A 26863-nucleotide genomic window follows, 5' to 3' on the forward strand; every position below is an offset into this window, starting at 1 on the left:
TATTAGAGCCACAATTTCTGTTCTTATAACCGCCACAAACCCATCATCGCTTACATTTCGATTTTGGCATGTTATAGCTTGATATTTAAACCCTGTTTGCTTTTCCCCTCCAAAGATTTTGATTTTCCTAAATACAAAGCACAAATTCAGAGTGTCAAAGTTCAAAATAGTTTCAGACTTTTTTTTATTGCTCAACTCCAGTGTTGAAGATAAAGCAGCTTGCATTGCATACTGTAATCATAGAGCAATGTTCAGCGCACACATACAACATTCTTTTCTGCATGTGTATTTAGGAGTGTTTATTTCATGTTTGTAGGCCTGTGTATTTACTTATTATATACGGTGTAATGTACCGCTAAGTGAAATGTATACGTGAATGTCAATGTTATTTGTTTCAAACAGTGTTTCCTATGTTCACAGCTGAATGTAAAAATCATCAAAATGTCCTCAAGTCGTCCAAACACATTAAAGAAAACAAGTTATGTTTGCGTCTCGGTAACGTAAGACAAAAACCAAAAAGTGCTCTCTAGCTCTACAGCAGAAGCAGAAATAGTGGTCACAGGGTGATGAATGATCTGTGAGGAAATAATGTGGGCAGAGAAATGCAAGAAGTGTCAAAGTTAAAGCCAGCACACATGTGATCTGATCGTCTATTTGGCTTTGCCAAGTACTTATCAACATTGATTTACCTACCAGCGTGAGAACAGGCATGTTGCATGTTGTTGTTCAAGTAATATTCGAGCTTGTGTAATCAATATTTTCCCCTATACAGGAAATTTCCTAATACAGAAGATGCCATTTAGTTTTAAGGTCATTATCTTTAATAATAATTTGTAGATTTGTAAAGAAGGGTTTCAGGAATCTTTAATGAGGATACTGCACATACATGTCTTATCTTCTTAATTTAGTTGTTAAAAGAATGAAAACTGCCTGTTCTCTTCTCACAACCTCACTAAACATGTTCATTTCCTTCCTCCTGCTGGGGGCAGACATTGTTTCTCTACTGTGAGCTGAGTGGTTTCTGTCATATTTCAGATCTGTTACAAACAAAATGACAGAGCGTGCATCAACAGTGGGAGTGCTTATACAGCTACCAGGGCTACCCTTGGATAAACTCAGAACAAACCTCATCAATATGGTCGTCAAATCTCATCTTTATTGGGGGAAAGAGCTTTACCTCCCTACAATTTTGTGATCAGGACTGTAAGCAGTGAGTGCTTCTCCAATTACATTTACTCCATACTATTGTCATTTGCATTCTCCAGCAATGGCCTCATTATACTTCACCTTGTAGCCAAGGAGAGAATGAATTGATGGACCGGCTTCAAGGGTAAAAACATTACAGACATATTTCACAAGCTTGTCCTTTGAGTCAGCTTTGTCTAAAGGTCAAAACATTCACACACACACACACACTTAAATCATGGTTTCTGGACAGCATCTAAAATGATTTACTTTCTATTTTATTTATCTGTAGCTTTGCATTACAGGCCTGTCTGTAAGCAAGTCAGGTCCCTAGATATGGACCTGCCACATGATCTGAACTGCAAAACTGAGAAGAAAGTCATTCTAGAAGCACGGCCCTCATCATCTTGAACATCCCCAGGCACTTATTTCAGTGGCCACTGGGTAAAAAGTGCATGTACAGAGTCACGTGTCACATCTTTTAAAAAGCCTTTCAGTTGTTTAAAATCTATTTTGCTTCAATAAGGTTTTAAAATAATTTCCAGAGTTGTACTTCTGTCCCTGTCTTTGCTGTTGCAAAATCTTCCATACATTTCCATTCTGAGCGCCACCTCTCTTATGTCATAGCTTTAGAACCACTAAGTGAGGATATTAATATCTAACTGCAAGTGACTTATTTCTCTTACTCGTGAAAATATTAGAATTAGAGGAGATAAAATTCAAATATCTTTGTTAGATCAGTTGTCGTGTTATTCATAGACAAACACATATATACAGGATCCTCAGGTTTTAAAGAGTGATGACAGACATATTTACAAAGAAATTTAAATTTTTGATAAATTTGCCCAAGCACTAGAAAAATCCCACCACTTTCTATATATAACCTCTTTTTACCTACATTATCTTAACCCCCACCATTCTCATATGGTTAAGTTCAGGCTGGATTTTAGCTTCTTTTTTTCTTTTTTTTTTTTAAATGTTCTCAGTTTGAAGGTTTCTATTTGGCAAAATCTAATAAGGAAAATGTCTATATAAAAAGGGGGGTAGATGTGAACCTAGCACACTTCGTTCCCACTTTTAATGCCGGTCCCAAACCTTAAAATGCACAAGCAATGCTCCAAAGTATGAAACATTAGTAAGGAGGTCATATGGTATTAAGATGCCTTGCCATACTGTACTTGAATACTACAGGTTGATCAGTCAGTGCAGTTTATAGGTTTACTGACTTAGTTCCCCTTTGAAAAGATTGCTTAAATATAAAGAAAGAACATTATTCAAGTCTTCTTTTTTAACCAAAACCTTTAATCACAGTATAAACAAAAACATATGACAAAAGCTGAGGAGTTAAGAACAAAGAGTTCAGAATGTCCCAGAGGAAAAGCTGTCGTCCAGCAGATGTTCAATCACAGCTCCAAGCGTGAGCCGGCAGCTGCTGCCTCTGGTAGAAGTGGATGCTCCAGGTCTCAGACTTGACTTGGGAGGGTCCTGGGTCTCCAGCTGTGCTCACCCATCCCGTTGTTGTCGGCATGTGACGTCACAGCCATGGCGGAGAGCACGGTTCACTTGGACCTCTGCCTCATCTTTCTCCTTTTGCGCTTCAGCCTGTACAGAAGACGTCACAAAGTTCAGTCACACTTCAGGTGCTATAAAAAAGTAAATATATAAACGGGTGTGAATGCAAAAGGGATAACTCTTACCTGCGCATGCGCTTCTTTCGCCACTACGGAAAAGAGACAATGTTCAATTAGCTATAACACATTCATAGAAATTGGCCAAAATATTTCATAATGGGCTGCAGCTGCCAACATCTGTTTAAGCAGGACTTTAAATTCTGATGGCTATGCTAACCGTCAAACTGCACAAGCTTGCTGACTAGCTAACAAATGTAGCCCCGCTGGGAAGCGTATTTATCCCACACAGAGACACCAAACACCAACCTTAGCTCTCATGTCGACGAGGGGACGCTGCAAACAGAAAGAAAATGTTACGGATACTTTCGATTGATTTCATATTAAGACGATTAACTTGGATTCTTACACCGACTGTTCCCACTCACCGATCGCTAAGGAATCGTCTCCACGAAGGACGTCATAACATTGAGACGTCCGATTTATATGGCCTCCTACGTCATTCTCAATGGACGCCAGCGAGACGTGGGAAATTGAGTTTTCAAGATGGCAACGCTCTTCAAATGATTTTATTATTGGACCATTTATTTTTAAATAATACTTACACACCGCGCATGTGCGAGAGATCGCATCAAATCTTACTTATAATAGACTCACTCCCACCTCTCCACCCGTCCACGATATTCCTACATTTAAACTCTCTGCCACTGAACGTACCTTCCCCCTTTTCTCCTCCGTCTTTCCCAACAGTAGCATATTTTCCTCCTACAACCTGCTGCTTTATTGCGCTGGTAGGCATCATTGGAAAACCTTGCCTTGGTTGATCCAGTATGGAGATCTCATTCTTGAGGATTTACAGATTTTTATGTGCAGTCACTGGAAGGTTTGTTCTTTCTCCTGCAGATCGATCAAATGGATCTGTATCTGCTCCTTTGTACATGGAGGAACAGGTGTACTGCCAGATCTCTTCAAAATGACCTCCAGTGGGCTACTTACACCGGTCAAAAGTTTTAGAACACCCCAATCTTTCCATTTTTTAATTGAAAATTATGGAGTTTAATGTCTCATTGCACTCTGAAATGAAAGTATAGCACAAATAAGCAACTGGACTGAAAAACGATATCATGGAATAAATTTATAAACCAAAGTGTAATCTAAACTTTTGACTCATCAAAGTAGCCACCTTTGGCAGATATAACAGCTGAAGCTGCCATAAACGTGTTCAGTTCATCCCAAACCAGCTCGATAACATATCACGGAAGCTGTTAACTCTCAGAAACTTGTCCTCTGATTCATTTGGGGTTTTGGGTTTGCCAGACCTCTTCCTCTGTCAGTTTGCCCCAGTTTCTGAGTGACTTTTGATGGTAAAGGAAACTGTACTCATTGACACGTTGACTTTCTTTGCAATTTCTCTGCAGGAAAGACCTACATTTGTAAGTGTCATGATGGTCTGTCTCTCTTCCATTGTTAATTGCCTTTTTCTTGCCAATTCTGTAGCAACACACTAATTTCTGCAGTACAATACTGTTCAACTGATCACGAGGTACCGCAGTGTTTTTCACAGAGTTTTATGCAGACAGAGGGGGTTTGTAAGAAATCCAGAAAATGTGGAACCCCTGCAGGAATTTGTAGCACCAGCCTTCAAGGCTTTATCAAACTCCATTGCTGCAGAACAGCTTTACATTGTTATCCTATTTTGTGTTACCTGAAAAAGGCCTTTTTGTATAATTCTGAATTGTACATTTTCAATTTTGGGTAACATTACCTTTTTTAACCTCTGGCAGTTCACCACTTACCTTTGTACCATTTTAAGCTATCAGTGGACTTGAACGACTTGAATTGCAATAAATAACTGGAGGGTAGTGTGTGTATACTCCATGAAGAGGCATAGGAGTTCTGTGCCCGGACCCCAGCACTATGGAGTCACCAGAACTGCCCGTTCACTTCACATATGAAACACTTGAGCATGTGTGACAGGCATGAAAGAGTCTGCCTGCGACATCATCAAGCATGACCAGTTTGGTAGAGGGTCAGAGGGTGATAGTGTGAAAAGGCATCCTTGGAAGGTTGCACAAACGTCCACATGCTAATCTGTACCAAACTCAGGCTTCTGTTGTTCCAGTCGCAGTAATCCTCCTGGTATAGGGTAAGACCCAGCCTCACAGTTCTTGGATGACGAAGTCACTGGAAGTTCACATATTCAGATCCAAGTCTAGGACATAAGGCCCAGGACACCATCTGCTGTCTCAAGAGGAGCATATCTAGGTGTTAACATAGTGCACACAGGCACATGGGGCCACACACTCCTGAGCATCATTATAGGAGTGACTTTGAATCCAGCCCTCAAAGACGTGGAGATTCTCTCGACAAATTACACAATATATACCAGTAAAGATATTCAGCTTGTATATTTGATCCATCAAAATTAAATGTGATTAAATTGTTCCCTCAACTTTTTCATGCAGCTACTGTGAACCAAACACAAGATCTCTCAATCATGTGGGCGTAATTTAATCCCGATCCTCCAGCATGGCCAGTGGCTCGCGTCCCAACCCTCTGGGATCAGACCCTCGATAAAGAAGATGGAATAATGAGCAGAACTACTCAGAGCGGTTGTCCATTAACCTTCTTAAAATGTAAAAACAATCTTTTATTCATGAATACACCAAAACAGAACGCACACAAATGATGTCAGGTGGTTTTTTAATGTTTCCAAAAATAGTCTCTAAAAGTGGGATTTGTTTTACAAAAGCATCCATATATTTAACAGGTATGGACTTCTTATGTAAACACAGACTGTCAGACTCAGTGGTGAACCCTTGGCAGGAGTTAAGACCATCCACAACCGAGGAAAAGAAATCAATTTGTTTTTACTGGTTAGATGTGGGAGGTCCTAAATGTTGACTTTAGAAACTGTTAGGAGTAACTTATAGCAGAGGCTTACGAGCGTACAGTGGAGCACAAACCAAGCAAGAGCGGTATAAATGCTGCAATTAAACTGAACGATGGGGGATGATGTGATGAATCGGGACAGACGTCCACATTTATGCCCACGACAAGTTAAACTCATGACAGAGGCGTGGCTTCACTTCAAAGACCTCATATCTTAATGTCACACAATTACACTGACGCAGTGCTGTGCAGTCGCCATCCTTGGCTGCTCGGTCGAACTCTTTTTATTTTCCACATCTTTCACTACAGTTGGAGAATGAATGGAAGGCTCAAGGTCAGTCAAATGGTGGCATTTTCCAGTGAGAATATGCCCTTGACCAAAATATCCTCTCTGGTACCAGACCACTGTTAAGAGAATAAGGATGTCTCAAAGGCAGTAAAATTTACTAGAGATATAAGTGTGTGTTTTGTATGAGAGAGTGTGTTCTAGTGGGAGTGACAGATTTAAGGAGCAGCATCATCCCAAACTGACATCAGTTAGACTCAGAGGTATTTGCAGCAGTTTGCCCACAAGTGCCTCACACAGCTGGGACAGAAGGATTCGTGACGTCTGTTCTTTGGATCATGTCTGTCACAATTTATTGGAGCATCGATTTATTCTGCGGCCTCGGTCTCCATCGGCTGTCCTGTTGCATTCTCCACTGTCTTTGAAGCCTTTTTTTAAAAGAAAGGATCGACGTTAGAGCAGAAACTTGTCAACAGCATTAAAGTGAGATACAGAATCACAGCGTCCTGGATCTCACCTTCTTTTTCTTCTTCTTCTGAGTCTTACGGCTGGCTGAGCTTTGAAGTAAAGCCTTTAGTGGGAGAGGGAGGAGTAGACAAATATGACTTTCACAACCCGATGAGCTACAGCATTAAATACATCAACACATAATGGTTTTGCAAGTGCGAAGTCAGCTAACAGGCGAGACACAGCAGTCCCATTAGTCTAATCGTCCTCAGGAGGAGGACTGTGTATTAAAACCATGTATTACCTTCAGCTCTGGGTCCTCCACCTCGTGCTCAGACTTGTAGAGTTCTGGCTCAAAGAGGCTGTTGGTGATCCGCAGAGGTCCGTTGGCCATGAGCAGCACGGTGAACTTAAACTGGGCAACGAACTCGCCTGAACACAGAGGGTTCACAGTTATAGAAGTAGTAGTAGACACCTCCACAGTTCCTGTTTTTCCATCATTGTTTGTCAACAGAGACATCTAGTGGCCAAAGAAGGTTGTTTTTTTTTTCATTTTTGATGTGCGACAGAAGAGTGAAAGGGACGGCTTACAAGATGATAGTGAGACCGATACGGTTTGGAGATGGTGGCACTAACAAAAAGACAGGAGGCTGAACTGGAGGTGGATGCTGAGACTTTCATTGGACGTGATCGAGACGGGCAGGATTAGATGTGATTAGATCAGCTTAGGTCGAGCAATTTGGAGGCAAAGTGAGAGAGGCAAGGCTGACATGGTTGGGACGAACAGGAGCGAAGATCACAGAGAATATTCATAGATGTAGTGAGGGAGGAGGGTTGGCGGGACAGAAGGATGACAGTGACAGGATGAGATGGAGGTGGGAGAACTATTGTGGAGACGGGCAAAATCGGTCAACAAGATCTATGCAGAGAAACTTAAAAGTCATAACAAGGCTTCCTTTACCTAACACACTAAAAGACTGTTAAACTATGGCCTGTTGTCCCTATACTGCAGAGAGTCTATCACTCGGAGCTGACCAGCCAGTATGCAGCCACCTGGACCTCAGTTTCTCCCGCTGCACTCAGACATGTAACGGTGAAGGCCGTGAAGTGGAGGGCCCGACTGCTGCAAGAAGGGCTGCACAGTCAACACTCATGCTCGTCTATGCCTACCTCCAAAGCAAGTCCTTCCACTTTTTGTCTCTCCATTTATGTCTCTTTTTAAAAATGTTATCATTTACTTTAACTGCAACAGCAAGTTTTTATTACGTGTTGGATTAGAGACGTATTGCTAGTGCTAAGTTTGCAAGAAAAAAGTTGCACACCCCTTTGAAATACCAGGAATTCTGACTGGATTATTATGATACTGGGTCAGAATAAGACATGAACCCAATCAGGCTAAACAAATAACAGCTGCATGTTTTCACGTGTCGTCGCTGAACACGTCGACCGACCACTTATAGTGCACGCTCACTCCTAAATACACAGTGGTGCTCACCCTCTTTCTCTTGCAGTACAGTGAAGGGCTGCACCAGCTCATGTTTGGCACACTCCACCACCCCCAACCTGGCCTTTGCTTCATCCTCAAACGCTCTGAAGACAATGGAAAGAAAAATAAGTGGATGAAGGTGCAAACCAATTTCTGTAATAATAAAATGAAAAGGCAGAAATACAAGAAATCTCTAAACTGGGGTTAAAAGATGCTACCTCAGAGTGAAAGGCATGGTATCGAAGCGTCTCTCCATCTCGCTGAAGAATGTCCGAGACGTCTTCATCTTCAAGCCGTACACCTTGTTGGGGTCTCGTTTGTAAACTGTGGTCCTTTGACCTCCATCCTTTGCCTTATTTAAATAAATAAATTAACAAATTCTTCATACTGAGCGGAAAAAAACCCCCCAAACTAAACAGTTGACCATACACTTCAATCCTTCTCACCTTTCCCTCTCCGGTGCTGACGAGCACATCCACTGCGTATACTTCATGCACCTCAAACTCGGCCTTCTCGTGGTCCTTTCTGCAAATACCACACAACGAGGTGAGCTACTGGTCAAAGACTACACATCGACCACTATACGCACCAGCTGACAGAACTCACTTTTGCTGGTCCGATGGATTCTGGATGATCGTTTTCTCCCCGTCGATTACGTGCTGTTTGAGCTGATGAGAGAGCATGCCTGCGGACATTCAAAAACTAAAATGAGTCAAGTGGCCCAAAATCACATCTAGAAACCGAAACCAAAGAGTGTTCACAAACACTCACCCTCAATGGGGGAGCACTTGAATGACTTTGCAATCTTGTTCCAGGCTTCCGTGACCTGCGTGTTCTGATGAAAAACAAACAGCGGTGATTATGAGAAGAGGTCTAAACGGCTATCTGGTCACACAGATCTGGTCAGTGGGAGAGCTTTACCTGGTTTCCTGGCTTGACGAGGCGGAGAGCGGCTTCAGCACAGAGGTGAGCTGCCTTAATGACGTCCGCCTTACGTCCTGTCAGTGGGTTGTCCTGCAGAGACACGAGAGGTAAGTTAAAGACCTAAAGACCTATTGGGATTATTGGAGGAAATCAAGCATTTGATTGCTACAGGGCGGGTGTATTCCTCATACCTTGGTCACGCCGACAATGAAGCTGTGAGCCACGTTTGAGATGAAGCCGTCGACGTGCACACCGAGATCACTGCACGCAAACAGGAGGTGGTTAAATTTCGGCTTAGTTTATGTTTTCAGTGCTTTTTTCCCACCTTGCCGTAGGATGGGGAGCATAAAATCAGAAGCTTACATTTTGACAAGATCGCCATCCTTCAGTATGACTTCAGGATCACTCTTCAGAGGGGAGAAATGGCACACGCAGTTGTTAACAGAAACGCATGTAGGAAAAGCGATACCTGGGAAGGAAAGAGAGTGAATGAGGGAGTGCTGAGTCAGATTGGCGAATAATGAAAAGCCCAAAAGAAAGAAAGAGCAAGAGAAAGAAAAAAAATACCTTTCTTCATTTCCTTTTCCCTCTTGAAGATCTTTCCAGTTTCTGCCACAATGAAGGCATCTCCCTTTTCGCACAGGCTGAGCACGGAGACGCCAGTTTTAGCTGCCTCTACTACAGCCTTCAGAGCTTCTGCAGGGCAAGAGATAAGAGAGCCATTAAACTGGTTAATATGGTGTTTAAATAACAGACGGCAGACAAGTGCCTGAAATACTCTTTTCATCATAACTTTAATTGCTGATTAATCCTGGGTCAATCAGCTGTTTAGGCCCACCAAACGTTTAGAATTAGCAGGAGAGACAGTGCTCCTCTTGTCATCAGAGGGCACAGATAAACCCATTTCACATTTGCTGTGAGATTAACGTTTGACAGACTGCCTGACAGCTGTGGGTCTGCCCAAATCTGCGCATTGACGAGAGTGAATTAGGTGTCTTAAATCAAGATCAGCTTATCATACATAAATCATAATAAGGACATGCTGCCACTGATGTAAAGGACCAGCATATCATGTGATCGCGTGCATCATACAGAGAAGGGCTGGGGATGAAAAACACCCAGTCTCTGTATTAAAAAAAGGATCGTGAACAAATGCTTTTTTCTTCTTTTTTTTCCAACATCAGGTATGTTGATAAATGTTAATGTCTGACAGGCAGCCTAGAATTAAAGCACAATTAATAGTGCCACAGAGAAAGTCGGTTTAAACGGTCTCTGCTTACGCCAGTTATTACCTTTAATTACATCGTATTAGTCAATCAGGTCACCAGCAAAGTTAAATTAAACTTAATTTGTACGGATCTGAATTCACTGCACACATGCGTTTAAATGTGAGCTGCCTTATTTTGAACCCTTGCGTGTCATTTGTACTTGCCATTGTTATCTGTTAACGTTAGCAGTTACAGCTAGCTAACGCCTGATAGCCAGCTAGCCCAGCCACATAGCTTCCTAGCTTACCGGTGTGCTGCTGTGACAGCTACATGGCGCTAAACGTGTGCGGATAGCTTTGAAAAGAAATCTAGGCGTAAATGATCATAAAACCCGTATTTTATTTGTTTATTTAAAAAAAGCCCCCGCTTCCTAATGTGATCTTCTTGTTATCGATGCACTGCTGCGGCACATGGCATAGCTGCTGCCTGCATATGACTAGCTGGCACTGCTAGCTAACATCAGGCACGGCTCTGGTACTTGTAAGAGATCAAAACGCCTCGTTAGCGATGTATTTACTTACGGTTTGCAATCTCGGCGCCCATCTTGTACTTGGTAACCACCAAGTCATCGGCGATGGTTTGCTCCTGCGTCTCATCATCTCCAGACATGTTGGCAGTGTGTCCGCGAACTCGAGAGTAACTTTTCCCCCCGCGGGTCTCAGTCAGGCTCAGGACGGACCACGCTGCTCTGCACACCGGCCCGCCCGACTCCGGCCGACAGCGCACGATCAGCAGATCCCGCCTGCTGCCAAAGACACACTCTGCAGTCAAGATAGTTCACTTCCAGCTCGGTGCATTGGCCGATGGTTGGCGGTTTTGCCAAATTTACTAGCTTGTTCGTTAGCTTTACGTTTAACTTTTTTGGGGGGTTTTTTGTTCATATTTTATTCGTTTTTTTTAACATAATATTTATTCACTTTTACTTTACTGCACCCTAATAACATTGTAATAACATGATAATTAGCTCATAAGAGGGATTTAAATTGGGAGATATAACTACTCTGATATATACAGGTTTAATTGGTACATGCACAATACTTTATATTTTTTTCACATTTTGCTAAGAAAGTGGGAAATGCCGGACTAGAGCAGCGCAGATACTGAAGGACCCGTCCCATCCTGGCAACAAACTGTTCCAACTTCTGCAATCTGGTAGAAGGTTCCGCATCATCCGGGCAAGGACAGAGAGACTCAAGAGGAGCTTCTATCCCCAAGCCATCCGTGCCCTAAACACACACACCCGCCCTCTCACATCCTCTATAATTGACTGAGACAGGACTCTTCCAGACACTAAACCAAGGAACAATGTACATTTCAAATTCCTTTAATTTTAAATATGTTTATATTGTCTATTCTGTAAAATAGTCAGATGTCTATTCTTATTAATATACAGAATAATATACAGAACTTTCAGCGCTTGAAAGTAAACATTTGGTATGACCACTGTTATTCTTCAACACAGCTTGAACTCTCTTCATATAATTTCTTTAAATAGTCTTCAGAAATAATTTTTCAGGGTTCTTGAAGGATATTCAAAGCTCTTCTTTGGATGTTGGCTGCCTTTAGTCTCTATCTATCTATCTATCTATCTATCTATCTATCTATCTATCTATCTATCTATCTATCTATCTATCTATCTATCTATCTATCTATCTATCTATCTATCTACACACACGAATACACATTAAGAAAAAAGTTTATCTGAGGAATAAAGTTAAGATTTACATTTTTTATTTCAAGAAAAGCAGGCTCTGAAAAATACGGTGGAAATGAAATATGCCCATTAGTTTCACGGTTTCTCTCGCTACTTGAACAAAAGCGGAAAAATGTGACCGTTGACTCTCACTTCCGTCATCTCTGATCTGCATCTGAAATAAAAGTAGCGCGAGCGCGTCACCAGTGCCGTCTCTTGCCTTTTACGTTTTCTTACGTGTCCCCGGTAAATCTATAGAGTACAGTCTCTTTAACTCTGTCATTTTATTGAATGACTGAGCAATAAAATAAATAAAAAAATAAAACAACCACAAAAACAACGTTTTATTGTTTTATTATAAAAATGTCAACATAATGTAAAAAAATGCTTCTGTTCACATATAGATGACAAATGGTAGGATAGCTGCAAACTAGTCACTTGAATTTATATAATAATTCATGTTACTATAAGGAGTACCGTAGGGAATCATCTCATGTTACTGCATTCACTGTGATACGAAGGTCACTTAATACATGTTTGAGGACACCCTCCAGTTTGTTGGCTTTGTACCATCTCACAGTTGGTTTTCATGAATTATTATTCACCGAATAAAGAAGTAAGAATCAAAAATATTTTAAATATTCTTCTTCTTCCTGAAAAGAACCCATAAAAAATTGAAAAAAAAAAAAGGTGAACATGAATATGAAACAGCCCACATTTATGACAGCAACTGCAGCAGTTTCTGTGACTCTGTCCCTGGCCGCATTATTAGGTGCGCACAGCATCTGGTTTGAGGAACAGCCTGCTGTGCCAGTAGTCTGGGTTGTCGAATGATGTGTTGCTTGCAGGTTCCCCCACACCAGCGCACACCTTGATGTATTCCCCAATCTCTGTACACCTGCCACTGCCCATCTCCTCACAAATAACCCTCCCCTTTACTGGGAGGTTCTGGTATTCTGTTTCCTTACATCTGCTGGGCACCACCCCAAATCTGTTCATCTCCTCATACTCCTCCACCTTTTCTCCTCCACCTTTCAGCACATCTGGCCTGGGCATGGCCGTACTGCTTAGAGTGGCTTTGTTGTTTGTGTTCTGGGTTTCCTCCTTTTCCTCTTCCTCTTTGTGCTCCTTTTTCAACACCTCCACTGTTTGGTGTATTTCCTGTTCTTCTGCTGCACTCTTTGCAGATGTTTGACTCCCACGTCTCTCTTGTGATGATTCATCTCGTTCTGTAGAGTCAGAGTGCCTGATGTCCATGTATTCATACCTGCCATTCCCTTGGGCTGGCTCTCCTGGGTCATCCACAGCTCTGATATCACTAGTGAAGTCACTAGTGAGGGGCTGTTTCTCTGCAGAGTTTATTCGCTCTTCTGCAGTTCCTTCACAAGCCTCATGAAGTGGATTCCTCCTTACAGCTGAGTCTGGTGGCAGAGTTTCTTCGTGTGCTATGTCCTCTATGGGTAACAGAGCCATGAATGTTGGGGAGGGTAAGGGTGGGGTTTTGCAGCAAATCCCCACAGTGGGGTCGTCTTCCTGTCTTGAAACGCTGCTGGCCAAACGAGGAGGAGTGCTCTCCTCTGTGTTCATGATTTCATATTCCTGGGTGGGATTTATCACCATGAAAAGAGGCCTTGAGTTTCTTTGGCCAGAATGAGAAATTCTGGAGATTTGAACTGTGATAGGGTGCAAAGAAGGAAGAAGATTAGGAAAGACGCTTTGGTTAAATACATGATTTAACTATTTGAACCAAAATGTAACAAAACAACAAGGCACTGTTCCTATTTTACTGCTCATAATTTACCTCTTTCTGGTGTACTAGGTGAGCCAGGTAGGACATAGCCATAGCTGTCCACCTCCTCCTCTTCCTCTGCCGTCCACACCTTGTACGAGGGTGGACTGGAGGCTGTTGAAAGTTTTCTCTGTTGGCTGATCGGTACACGACGATTACTCCTCTCTGAGCCAATCCTGGCCCTGTGAAGACTCGCCGTCCGTAAGCCTTCTTCATGCACCTCTGCCTCTCTGCCACTCCCCCTGACCTCTAACCTCTCAGGCAGAGTCCGGACTGAGCTCAGACGAGACCTGTGAAACCACAGCTGGGACAGAAAAGCAAAGAGGGATGGATAGTTTGTTACTTCCTGAGGAGGGAGAGAGGTATGAAGGTATGTAGGAGTGCAGGTAGGTAGGTATATCTTGTTGACCTGCTGGCCGTGACACCAGTAACATACTCATTCAAAGTGAAGTTCTTTGGAAATGAAGCTAATCATATCAACTTTGAGCAAATCAGAAATCAGGAATGTGTCTTTGCATTTATTCGTGTGAAAGTTTGTTTTTGTAAAAACCTGGCGGAAGCTGTCTGCTGGGCTCGTGGTCATTGGCAGGTATCCTATATTTCCAGGCTGATATGAGCCACTCTGCAAAAAAAAAATTGGTGTGCTGATTCTGCAATTATCCTGTAACAACAGTGCAGAAATCCAGGATGTCCTTCTTTACCCTGCATGAATTAATCCGAGAACGAGAAACACTCCACGACGGCGAGTTCTGAAGAGGAGGTGTAGCCAAACCTTCCTCCAGTCCCTCCTCATCTTGGTCTTCTAAACCTGGATCCAGAAGTCCTCGCTCTGACTCCCTTCGATGGGTTGCATCTGGGACAGGTTCTTCTCCTTCCAGCTGCAGGGTAATCAGGAATAACAGGCACTAAGATTAAAGACTATATTTCAGAACTAAAAGTTGTAAAATGAGTAGCCATCATAGTCTCACCTTGATGACAAGGTATCTCGGTGGGTCCCTCGCCATGCGAGTGAAGTCACTGGCCAGTTCTTTGAAGGTGGGCCTTGTGTTTTCATCAATCATCCAGCCTAAACATAACAAGAAAAACACCAATTTTTATCATGTATCAGAATGTATTTGTGAATAATACCTGAATAAATGGTAAATATAGTTCTCTTCTACTTTAATCACTTAACTTGATTACTCAAAACACTTTTTACTACAAGCCAATCACACACATTCATACAAGCACTCTTATTATTATTTTTATATCTAAGCACCTTGTTTAACATCCCTGCACACTCTTACACTTCAGTTGCATCATGGGTAATTCAGGGTTCACTATCTTGCACTGGGATACTTCGACATGGAGACTGAAATAGTCTGCTCTACTTCCTGAGATATATGTGTGTGCGAGTATGTGAGAGAGAGAGAGAGGCTAATGTTTTGACTAACATTTCACCATGACCATGTACACGTCTATAGTGCAGATGTGGGGCTGTGACAGACGTTCGCCCTTCTCCAGCAGACCCGGCACTTCCTGAGGTGACACGGATGCATATGGCTCTGCCCCAAATGACATCATCTCCCACACTGTCACCCCTGTCCAGGAAAAGAGGACAATTTAAATGCTCCACGCCAAAATTCACAGACAGTGACGTTTCAAGAGGAAGGTTAATTTATTAGTGCATACACCATAAACAGACACACACACACACACACACACACTGACATCCTCTTACCATAACTCCAGACGTCACTCTGATGAGTATATCTTCGAAACAAGATGCTTTCGAGTGCCATCCATTTTATTGGCGTCTGAATAAACAGAAAAAAATGCAGACACTCAAATTGGTTTGTGTTTGATTGCATTACTGGAAGAGACAATAAAAGCTGTTTAACAATTCAGTGTGTATCGCAAGCTCAATGACTCACAACAACCTTTGTGTCTGTGTAGACGTATTTCTTGTCATCAGGGTAAAGGAGGTCTGCTACGCCGTAGTCGGAGATCTGGACCTGATAGTCATTTTTCAGTAAGATGTTGCGTGCAGCCAGATTCCTGTGGACCATGCAGTGCTCTTCCAGATAGTACATGCCCTGAGAAACAGATGTGTAGTCCTTGTAGTCACAGATTATTAATATATTTGCATGGAAAAGCAAATTAAAAAAAACTGTCCTCACCTTTGCAATCTGCACACACCAGTTGAGCAGGAGCTGGGGATCCAGGCTGTTCTTCTTTTGCCTGATGTGCTCCAGCAGCGAACCTTGTGAACTGAGCTGGGTCACCAGTTGCAGACTGGCACCTGGGCAGATGCCCAGCAGCCTAACGATGTAAGGGTGGTCCAAGCTGCCCATGGAGAGCATATGCTACACAACAAACAATGCAATGATAATGTGATTACTGGGCATCTTTTGGCATATGATAAAAGACAGGCATTCAATCTTTACATTAACTTCTGTGTGTGATGTTAAACCTTATTTCAGAGGAGACTCACATCAGTAATCTCAGTGAAAGTCTGTCGGCCTGAGCTATCCTGGATTGTCTTAATGGCCACGGGTATTTTTACCGTCTCTCCTTCTGGAGTCCAAAAGCCCTTAAAAACAAATTAAATGTAGAGCTGCACACAAATCTGTGGATAATCAGTGAAAGTCTAACAAATCCAGGCCAATTAGTACCTTGTGCACAGTGCCAAAAACACCCACGCCAAGGGCTTTGACTTTTTTCAGCTCTGAGGGCCTCAGAAGGCGGGCATGAACCTTGGTGCCTTTCTCTCCAGGATCCAGCAGCTCAAAGCTCTGCTACAAACAGACCAGTTATTCCAAGGGGATTTTCATCATCATAGCAAATGCAGTTAAATCAGTCCAGAAGATATAGTTGGGTGTTTTGTAAAGTCTCACCTCTCCGCTCTCCAGGTACCTCCTCATAGCCCTCTTGCGACGGATGGCAAGTCCTCTGTGGTAAAGCATGCCCAGGAAAAATAACACCAGGCAGAAGATTAAGCCAGCTGGGACACCCAAGGCTATGCCTGTGATCTGACCACTGCAGAGAGAGAAATAACAGAGTGAGCACATCAGCTAAAAAGAAAAGATTTTATGTCATGATAACCCAGCTTACGTTTGGGGAAACTGAAAATTACCCTTTTAGAAATAAAGTTTTCGAGTTCAAATATTTTTTTTGTTATAACAGTGGAATGATTTGTGATTTAGATTTGCAGTACACTGCAATACAAATTGCAGTGTACTTATGTTCACCAGCAGGAGGAAACACTAACCTACTAACTGCCAGTCTGGCTGTCTCTAAACAGTCCATTAATCCTGGGCCAATGCATCTGAAAAATGAAAGACAAAGTTTTCTTTATTATGCAGAGATTCAACAACCTAATTGGGACACTTCACTTTGGGGAAACGTGGGCATATAGACTTTTTTAAGTCCAGTCTCACCCCTGTGTGCAGTTGTGGTGACACGGTTGACAATGACCCTTCCTGTCGGGGTATTTGAAAATGAGTCCCTTCTGTCCATCATTTATCCCAGTGGGACAAGAGGACATGCAGAAAGGACCATCTTGAAAACTGGCACAAGCCACGCAGTCATCTGAACCCTACCAATGAGAGAGAGAAAGGAGGATCATAAATAGAGACTATGTGAGATAAACTCTGCTAGAGTGACAATGAACCAGAAATGAACCACAACAGTGATGCCACCAATATACGAGGTATCACAAAGCCCTATAAGAATACAATGTATACGAAAATAAAGGAAAAAAAAATACAATAATCACATGTTTGTTTAGAAGTATGCAGAAGAGCATTCCTGAATGCACTACAGCAGCAGAAGACCGCACCAGGTGCCACTCCTGTCAGCTGAGAACAAGAAACCGAGGCTGCAATTGTCATCAAAATTGGACAATAGAAGATTCAAAAGAAGATTGCCTGGTCTAATGAGTGCTGATCTCTGCTACGACATTCGGATGGTAGGATTTGAATTTGGTATAAACCAACCAACCTGACACTGGTAATGTGTAGAGTGGAAGTAGAGAGTCTCTAAGTACCTTTCTTGTTTCATCTTGATTTTAACAAATTTACTGCTTATCTATTTTATGTAAATAATCATAAATATAAACTACTGGGCTACAGTGTCACTGGATTATCAAAGCTAGTGATTACCAGTCCAGTGCAGGTGACTTTCCCACTCTGAGTCTTGCATTCTGGGTGACAGGCGGTACACTCGCCATCAGGACCTGCAAATTCCCTTGGTGCCCTGCAGGAATATTATCCAAGAAGCCAAACAAAATATTACATATACGTTCAACATACACACATGAATCACGAGAATGTAAACTCACAACCACTGACCCGTTGTAAAAATTACAGCTGTGCACACATGTGCCGTCTCGACTGTAGTTCCTACAGGAAAGACACTGTTCAGGCCCTGGGCCCCAGCATCCTGCATCTGAACATAGCGGATCACACACGTGGCCTTCTGCAACTACATCACAAAACTGTGTAAGAACAGCACTGATTACTTGCTTACAACATACAACACAATAGTGAATTCTGAGTTTAATATGCTCAAAACATAACATTTAGAATATAGTGAAGGTTATCTGTTAGTCCATCAGCTCACCACACTCTGCCAATGGCTTGTTGTTGCTGAGGTTGTTGCCTCGAACTCGGCGGCCCCTGAACAGCTTCGTCCAGTTTACAGTGTGGTGGTAGCAGAGATTGCTGTTCAGACTGATGTACATGCTGCCGTCACTGATTTCTTTCAGAGAGCGCAGACCCAGTGAGGTAAGAGTGGGGACGCGCATGACCGTCAGAGAAAAATGGCTTTCGTTGGAGGGTTGGAGGATGAAGAGGGGAGAAAAGGATGATTCAAATGGAAAAACATCAGATTGTCTGTAACAGATTATGTTGTAGTTCCAAGTAGTTAGGTAATGCATTCAGTCTCACAATGAACCTGTTGAAGGTTTCTTCCCCTTAAAAAGGAGTTTTTCCTTCCCACTGTTGCCAAGTGCTTACTCACAGGGTTCATCTGGTAGCTGAGGCTTTCTTTGTTTGTAGTCTTTACCTTACAATATAAAGTGCCTTGAGGCAATTGGTGTTGTGATCTGGAGCCTTATAAATAAATGAGTAATTCAACAGACAGTCCTATAGATAGATATTAGTCTGAGTAAGACGAATGCCTGCATGGTTTAAGAGTAATATATTTCCCTTACACACAAACATAGTTAGTCCCTCATTTTGGGTCATACTTAATAAAAAGTCAATTTTATAATTCTTACTCAAACTCTGTTTTAGAAAGCTAAGATTATCCGGGGCACAACATAACAGGCAACCTGACAAAGAATGAATGACAGCAGAGCACAGAAATACACACGAGGATGATGAGGGAAATGGAAACGCAGGGGAACACAGCTGATACAAATGAGCATGATGCCACAGGTGAAGCAAAACTAAACACACTGAACATGGAACACAAGACTTTCAAAATAAAACAGGAAACTTGGAGACGTTAACTGGAACATCCAAGCTTGACACCAGACAGCGAGAGAGAGGAAAACATAACCATAGTGGACACGAGAAAGAGGAAACTAGACACCACTGGCTGCAGAAACATACATGGATACACATGACAGACAGGGGAGACATGAAGCAGAACATGGGGAGGACATGTAAACAGGTGAGGGACACATGCACATTAACACAGACACACAGAGAGGGACACAGAGGAGAGAGACACAAGGAGAGTATACATGACAAATGGGGGAGATGACGGGAGACAAAGACATCAATGAAACATATAAAGGGTGAGGGAGACTTAAACACAGGGGACTGGACAGACTCACACACTGAAGACAGGACACCAAAGCCAACATAGTGGGGAAGACACAGACATGGGAAGAACCTAGACAGAGGAGAGCTAAATAGGGAATTTCTAATTCCCTATTTAGTCCCTAATTTAATCCCTAATTTCCTTCGGGATTAATAAAGTATTCTGATTCTGATTCTGAATTAGAACTCAATATCAACAGAACTGACTAAAGCTTAAATTTTACAAACAGGAACATCATAATACAAAAGGGCATGAAACTCAAAATGCTCGGTCAAATGACCCAGCCCATAACGCCAAATCACACATTTGAATCCATCAGCTGTTGTGATAAAAGCATCCTGCTCTGGCCTCTCACTGACACGTGCACGGTATAATCTGCAGTCTAGTCTTACTTGTAGAGCGTCCTCCCTTGAATGGTAGTGAGGCTCGAAAAAACAGACAGGTCATTCAGCTCTTTGGGCCAGGACTGGACGTTTAAAAAGTCTGAGAATAAAACACAGTGATTATATTAAGGATGATAGAAAATGACACTGTGCATAACACATCGCAGATAATTTGGATATTTGTTTTCCCCCAAAGGAGAGCATATATCATTTGATGGATACAACCTTTGTGTGCGTTATCAAGGGATAGAAGACAGCCTCATATGTGACAAGAAAAGCAAGCAGTTTAATGTTAATTGTGACTGTCACCTCACAGAAGTTTAAATGGATAGTTTACCCCAAATCAAACATGATTATGCTTTGATAATCGAGAGAAAGGAGACATCTTTGCAACCAGTATTTCCAAAGGCAGCTCACACCAAACATGGATGAATAGCACTACAGGTCCAGGCAGGAAACATGCATACTTGATTGTGAAATTTAATATAAAAAGCGGTCAACTGTTAACACGTAAGCACACCTGTTATTTCCCTGACTGTGCGGAACACTTCCAGCTTTTTGGCATCCAGTGGTGGGATGTTTCTAAAATCATCTCTGTGAAGATAAAAGACAGAAAAATACTATAAACATACCAAGTGTACGGCACCATACCCTGAGACGCTTTACTCATACATACTGACAGTTACCCCATAATCCCCGTGACCAGGAAGTGAAGGCTGCCCTGAATCTTGGTGCAGTTGATGAAGCTGTTGATGTTGCTCGAGTCCACAGTCTGCCTGTCTTCAGCACCAGTGCCTTCACACACTAAAGGGATGACCAGAAACAATCACATCTGACTACTGAGATATAATCTTGGTGGAAGAAGTGAAAAATCGCATTTGTATTCATTTCAACCTTTTGGGCAAAGTCCGCTGCAGAGCTCACACTTCCTCTGGCCTTCTTTCTCCACCTCCATCTTGTCTGACGGACAGGCGCTCACGCAGGAGCTACCATCCACCACAAAATGAGCTGTGAGGAGGAGGAAGAAAAGAAAAACACAGGGAATATGTTTTATTATACACATGCAGAGGAGCAAATAAAATAAAACGATTCACGATACGACTCTAACATTCTTAAAGCCTACCACCAGCTTTTACCAGCTTTGCTCTATTCTCTATGTCTCCTATCCACCCTGGACTCCTCCCTGACAATATGGGACACACATGAACACACCAGATCCAACACAACACCTGAAAACCTCTGTTTCCTGGTTAGAGTTGCTGTACCTGTCCCATGTTGTGTTTAGTTTTTGGCTTTGTTACATTTTCTGTCTTACCCTTTAACATTAACTAGCATTATGTTAGATCTGATACTATATATCAGTGCTGACTGCAGCTTCATGAACAGGCTCAGTGTGTAGTATATGAAAAGGTCGCCAAACTCCCGGGGAGCTGAAAGTTTTCCGCTTGTGAATAATCTTTCTCGTCGTAGAATGATTGACTTGTTTGGAAGTGGCCTTACAAGTGGCCTAGTTTTCATAAATGTGGTCATGCTTGCTAATGACTAATTAATGGCAGTGAATTAATTAATCCTTCCTTAATCTTTTTTCTCTTTATCCTTTTGGAAACAGAAAGAGTGCACTTTATTTTTCACATGCTGCTTGTGCATTTTGGCACAGTGTAATATGTCATGTGTTGTTGTTAATGTGAGGTTGTTGTTAGCCTGTCATGGACCAGATGATTTTTATCATTACAACCTGAAGCTTAAAACCTTAGAACTGAAAGAGAAAAAGTAACAAGAAAACTTTTAGACTTGTAAACACATGCAGGCCACTCACTGGGGCACTGAGACACACAGATGGATCCGTATTGGTATTTGGCATTAGGGTTGGTTTCCATTTGAAACGTCTGCTTGTTATAGATCAGAGCCCGGGGACACTGCGGCACACAGGCTCCGGAGTCATTGAAATGACGACATGCCTTTACAGGAACACACACACAGAAAGAAGAGAATCAAAATGAAATACTAAAAGCCCAAAGGTGAAGCTGCTGAAGTACATCACAATTCAAAAGACATTCATGGCCCGCAGAGGCTGAATCATACAGATTTTGGTTATAAAATTACTTTTCTTCTAATGTCCCCAAGAGGTCAAGAATTTTGTTTTTGAATACTGTGGATAATTTTTTTATGGCATGCTGTTATATTATGTGCAACTACTTCCAAATTTAACTTGATGTTAAACCTAATTTCATCAAAGTAAGGTTGTGCGAGCCACAAGCATGAATATAAACTCCAGTACAAGAATGTGCTTGCATGAACTATTGTATTTACAAGCTACATCACATGGCAACAATTAAAGGCAGACTGAGCATCCATACCACAGAAGAACAAAGGAAACAAAGGATTAGTTTCCCTTAAACTCTGGAAAACCTGTTCAAGATTTAGAATTGGGCCCAGGAAGTAAGGAAATATTCCCAGCATGAGACACAGGAATTTAGACTTAAATCCTCCATGCAATTAACAAAAAATAAAATAAAAATAAAGCCATTTTCTTGTTTCATCAGCAAACCTCTCCAAAGACAAAAAGATAATTCACTTACAAAACAGTCCACATCTTGGGGGCCTTTACATCCTGCTGCACACTCTATGTGACAGCAGTCCCTCGGGCTTGTGCCAAAGCAGCGGCTGTTACACTGTGGAGCGCACACCGTCTTAGTCACTAAAACACACAGGAGAGACGAGTTCATCAGAAGTCACATAAATGTGTATGCGTGTTGGATCTTTGTGTGCGTGTCTGTCTCCGGGTATTTCTGTGTAGCTTTGAAGAGATATAATGAGGTGAAGTGAAGAGGAGGCAAAGGAAAAACAAAACGTGGGCGCTCACAGATCTGGCATTGCTTTTCGTTTGGTCCCCAGCAATAATCTCCGCAAGATTTATGGCATGGGCCTAAAAAAGAGAGACATAGAAAGATAAGTGCTTCTTATAAAAAGAGATGATTTAGAGATGAATTGGAATACGTATAGCAGACCAGTAGTGACCTTTCTTTCCATTGTATTTGATATCAATAGGAGCGCTGCTGTCCCGGACAATATCCTGCCAGAAGATCCAGGGACCATAACTCAGGTATTTGTTATTGATAATCTGCACCCCTCCCTCCAGAATCTCTGTGAAAACATTAGTGAAACATAACGCAAGCTAGACAGAGAAAACGGTTCAGCAGATATATCAGGATCAGAGGCGAATCAAAATATACACTTTAAAAAACAGTATGAGGATAATTTTTTTCATGGGGTTTTTTAAGCCTCCAAGAAAATACTAAAAAAGTTTGAAAGAATTAGACAATAAAACCAATAAAAGATGCAGAATTTGGAACAAGGTAAAAGGAATGATCTCTCAGGTCATTTCATTTCAGTTTTATTTATGCAGCACCAGTTCCCATGACATTCATGCCTATCTTGAGTGGATGTAAACTTCTGACCACAGCTGTATGTGATGGAAGGGACTTCCAGTAGGACCAGGCTTGACCTGAGATGTTGAGTTTAATTGTTCCATTTTATGTAATGCACCACTCCCCACTGTCACAAACGCCTTGGGTTTCAGAAAGCATTTTCTTTTACAGAACAAACATTGAACGTTTTCTTTCTCTAATATCTGTTTTTCTGTTGTTCGTCTAACCCGTCAGGTTTGCGAGTCCCAGCTGCTGTAGGCCGTTGGAGCCATCCTTGGGGTAGTTGAGGAAGATCGATAGAGCAAAACGTCTTTCATACAGGCTGTTTCCTCTGATGACGCGCAGTTGGCCCAGAGGAATCTCTTGAAAGTGGTTCATAGCAATAAGGACATAGCCAGTCACCTCACGGATTCTCTAGAGTGAAGAAGACCATTAATATAAGAGGCTACTTCTCCAATATGCTCTCCACTTTTTAACGCTTTTTCCAAATGTAACGACTGGAGAGTAAGGAAACATGACATTTACCTTGAGGAAGGAGAAGTCCCAGTTACTCTCAATCTGTGTGATCTCCAGGTTTCCCATTACAATCTCACAGCCATAATACCGGTTTCTAATCAGATTGTACTGGTTCTCCTGAGAGCCTGTGGAACTGAGTCCATTCTGCGTCCCTGGACACACTTCTAACACAGATAGGGAATAAAGATGAAAATGAACGTAAATAACACTGGGAAAGTGAGTACTGTGGGCTGTGTTGTGTCTGTGGTATTTATAGGGTTGGTGACTCTCCCTGGTGCTGTGTTCATGCCTGTGCTGGCTACAGATTTTGATGTGAAGCAGAGAGAAACAGGCAGGCTGTTACCCGCTTACATGGAGCAGTCCAGGCCTGGGGCTGATGAAGAGGAGGTCAGGGGGGTCAGAAGAGAGAGTGACTTTTTCTTTTTTTAATTTTCCCTCAGATAAAGTGCTTCGTTGTTGTAAAGCTATAAATGTGGACAGTGTGTCTCAGTGAGTGATGAGTGCTGCAGTGACAGACAGTGCTTCTGTGTATGCGTGTGCATGTGCGTCTGCAAGCCGCGCATTGCTGAGATCATACCAAAAGACAATGGGCCGTGTGTGAACGGGACTCTCTGGCAGAGGGAAGGGAAATATCGTGAACGGAAGGTGACATACACACCATCTCTGAGTGCCCAGCAAAAAAACTGAGGAACTGGTCCTTTAATGTGCAAATGTTAGCCACCTGCAGCACTCGCTCAACACGAGTCATATCTCTTGTCTTCGTTATGAACACATAACACACAGCTATAGGACCCTGAAGACTGCTGCATAATAACAATGGAAAGTTACATGCTGACAAAGGACTGTTGCCTAATGCACACTTATATTCATACATGGCAATTTTAAGCAAACACTGGCCCTGAAATATTCAGCTAATCTGGGAGGACTCAATAATATTTAACTCATACTTGGGATAACTCAAAAACAGGCATTAGTACTTAAATTATTTGTTAATATTTTGTATTTATATGAAGCATAGCACATTCATGAAAGGGCTCAGTGATCGGAAATTAGTAAGTAAACAAAAGCTCCTGACAGGAAAGAAAAACAGTGTGATTGTCTGACAGCTATCGCAAAGGGAGATCTGAATGTTGGCAAAGATTGCACATTAATGTCGTTGTAACTGCAGAAAACCACATTAAATTTTATCAGAAAGAATTTACTGACAGCGTGACAATCAGTTAATGGTAAATAGAAGTTCTTAAAGTGAACCTTTGCTGTTCTCTGCAGATTTTTAAAGTGCACTGCAAGGGCCTGGATCATAACAATAAAAAAGCTTTTAAGAAAGAGTGGTCTGCTGTGAACCAAACAAAGAGAGGCTGAGGTTTATCAGTTTATACTAGACATCTTTAAGTACAGTTAATTCTATTCTATTGCTATAATTTGTCTGGTAATTTCGGTATTGTCTAAATTTCACGAGATCCAAACTAAGAAAGGATTTCAGATATAGAATCACGTCCTCACCTTCATGCGTTTGGGATGATGTTCGAAGCCTCCAAGACAAAATCACTCCCAGTAAAATGACTCGCCACTGCTCCATGCTGATGTCCAGCCTGTTCACGGAGATCTCTGCATATCAAAGCGGTTTAGGTAGTCCTCCGAAGAGCCAATATGTATTTCAGGGGGAAAAAATCGACTAAAGAATATACAGTAATGGGGGTATAAAAGTAAAAAAAAGTGTCTATTAAAGGGAAAATCAGATCAAGTCAAAGTGAAGGACAAGTGCAACTCCTTCAAACCACCTAATAAGAGCGCAAACATCCCTCAGACTACTTGCAAAACTGAAAACAGTGAACAAGTTGTAGTTTATTGTGATGAGGGAATTTCCCTCCCAGATGGGGACGTGTGATTGGCCAACATCCCGACCAATCAGCGGTTTGTCCGTCATTTCGAGCTGAAGCCTCGGTTGTTACACTAAAGCAAAGAATTCTGCTAAATTTATGAAGCCCTCGAGAAACGACAGACTCAATAGCACTGACAGAAATCTTAAAACGTTACAAACACCCCCACCTAAAACATTATAATAACAAAAAAGCTGAATGACATACGAGCCAGTGAGACAGACAAGTACAGGTCGTTCAGTGCAGCAAATAGCTGATTTTGGATGTGAATATTTGCCGTGTGCAGCAGTTTGAACACCAGTTATTTTTGTTTCATGCTGTCCGCAGTGGAAGCAGCGTTTCGGTCCCCCACCCAGTAAGAGCCCAGCGCTCTGAGTGGCCGCACTGTTTCCCCCGTAAAGAGCAGTATTGTCCCCGCAGCCCTGTCAACTGGTTAATCACCTCTTTGATGCGTGTGGAGCAGCCTGCCACAATGGCCACATTGTCAGACAGTCAAGTGACTTCTGAACCCAAAACAAGAACATGCTTAATTTGAGAAAATGGCCTCGGAGCAGACAAGAGTCCTGAACACGGAGCTGCGGGTGAAAACGGGCCACTAATGGATGGAAATCATTAACCGCTTCTGACAGATGTACTGTTAATCTTATTTTTGAATGCGGCAGGGAGGGAGAGCCGAACAATCCGCAGTTTGTTTGCAAGCATCCATGTGCAGGAAATGGGAAGAATGGTGAGATTGAGATGAACTTGGATTTTAATGTTCGTCTCAACAACCTGATGGTAAAAGACGCCAAGAAATAACACCACAGCTCGGTTTATGTGTCCAGTAATTAATGTCTCTGTTGTTCATCTGCCTGGACTCAGGAGTCTCAAATGCCCCACTCCAGCCTCTTTTTCTGTCCAGCAGGAGGAGCCAGAGTCTGACACTTGGGCATCCGAATTCACAGCTGCTACAGGGCCCTGTGATGGATAGACTCGTTTGCACATGGATGGCTATTTTTACACACTGTTTATTGGACATTTGATCCAATCTCTAATTTCTTCTAATAAAATAAGGAGCCTTTAATCCAGTCAGTCACTGAATAATGGAAAACTTTGGGGGGAAAAAACACCATTGCCCAAAAACTGTTGGAAGAAATCTTGAAGACTGAGTCAGTTGTTTTGTTTCATAAACAGCAATGTGAAACTTTCCTGTTGCCGAGTAAAACGGTGTAAAGTGTAAGATTGTCACCAGATGCACTTTTTTTTGT

The 26863-nt window shown here is 42.2% G+C and overlaps 2 protein-coding genes and 1 long non-coding RNA gene across 5 annotated transcripts; all 3 read right to left on the reverse strand.

The window, feature by feature from the left end:
• Positions 1 to 2466: 2466 nt before the first annotated feature.
• On the reverse strand, positions 2467 to 3349 carry LOC308406965. The gene is made up of 4 exons (XR_013973618.1): positions 3242 to 3349; positions 3123 to 3149; positions 2883 to 2905; positions 2467 to 2787 (listed from the first exon to the last, which is right to left on the reverse strand). It is a non-coding gene; the product is annotated as an uncharacterized lncRNA (long non-coding RNA).
• A 2150-nt stretch (positions 3350 to 5499) lies between these two features.
• pa2g4b (proliferation-associated 2G4, b) lies at positions 5500 to 10833 on the reverse strand. Its single transcript, XM_080899902.1, has 13 exons — positions 10638 to 10833; positions 9416 to 9544; positions 9212 to 9317; positions 9040 to 9109; positions 8846 to 8938; positions 8696 to 8759; positions 8531 to 8609; positions 8371 to 8449; positions 8143 to 8276; positions 7934 to 8028; positions 6743 to 6870; positions 6509 to 6562; positions 5500 to 6419 (listed from the first exon to the last, which is right to left on the reverse strand). The coding sequence occupies exons 1-13, from the start codon at positions 10723 to 10725 to the stop codon at positions 6360 to 6362; spliced, it is 1179 nt and encodes a 392-aa protein (XP_080756028.1). The 5' UTR covers positions 10726 to 10833; the 3' UTR covers positions 5500 to 6359.
• Positions 10834 to 12118: 1285 nt separating this feature from the next.
• On the reverse strand, positions 12119 to 25884 carry erbb3b (erb-b2 receptor tyrosine kinase 3b). Of its 3 annotated transcripts, none has more exons than XM_080899523.1 (28): positions 25240 to 25884; positions 23746 to 23897; positions 23448 to 23634; positions 22811 to 22936; positions 22656 to 22718; positions 22372 to 22490; positions 21609 to 21750; positions 20687 to 20800; positions 20479 to 20596; positions 20313 to 20386; positions 19802 to 19892; positions 18201 to 18403; positions 17930 to 18062; positions 17741 to 17834; positions 17018 to 17175; positions 16849 to 16905; positions 16475 to 16616; positions 16253 to 16375; positions 16072 to 16170; positions 15758 to 15943; positions 15518 to 15673; positions 15319 to 15394; positions 15032 to 15178; positions 14567 to 14664; positions 14300 to 14476; positions 14149 to 14220; positions 13611 to 13902; positions 12119 to 13482 (listed from the first exon to the last, which is right to left on the reverse strand). In XM_080899523.1, exons 1-28 carry the CDS (start codon positions 25313 to 25315, stop codon positions 12578 to 12580), a joined length of 4380 nt encoding a protein of 1459 aa, XP_080755649.1. In that variant the 5' UTR covers positions 25316 to 25884; the 3' UTR covers positions 12119 to 12577. The 3 variants fall into 3 exon arrangements, with proteins under 3 accessions (XP_080755649.1, XP_080755648.1, XP_080755647.1); XM_080899522.1 differs by having other exon boundaries at positions 12120 to 13482; positions 16253 to 16372; positions 23746 to 23900; positions 25240 to 25883; XM_080899521.1 differs by having other exon boundaries at positions 12120 to 13482; positions 23746 to 23900; positions 25240 to 25883.
• Positions 25885 to 26863: the final 979 nt, after the last annotated feature.

The sequence above is a fragment of the Rhamphochromis sp. 'chilingali' genome, assembly GCF_963969265.1.
Source record: "Rhamphochromis sp. 'chilingali' genome assembly, chromosome: 12".
Lineage (NCBI taxonomy): Eukaryota > Metazoa > Chordata > Actinopteri > Cichliformes > Cichlidae > Rhamphochromis > Rhamphochromis sp. 'chilingali'.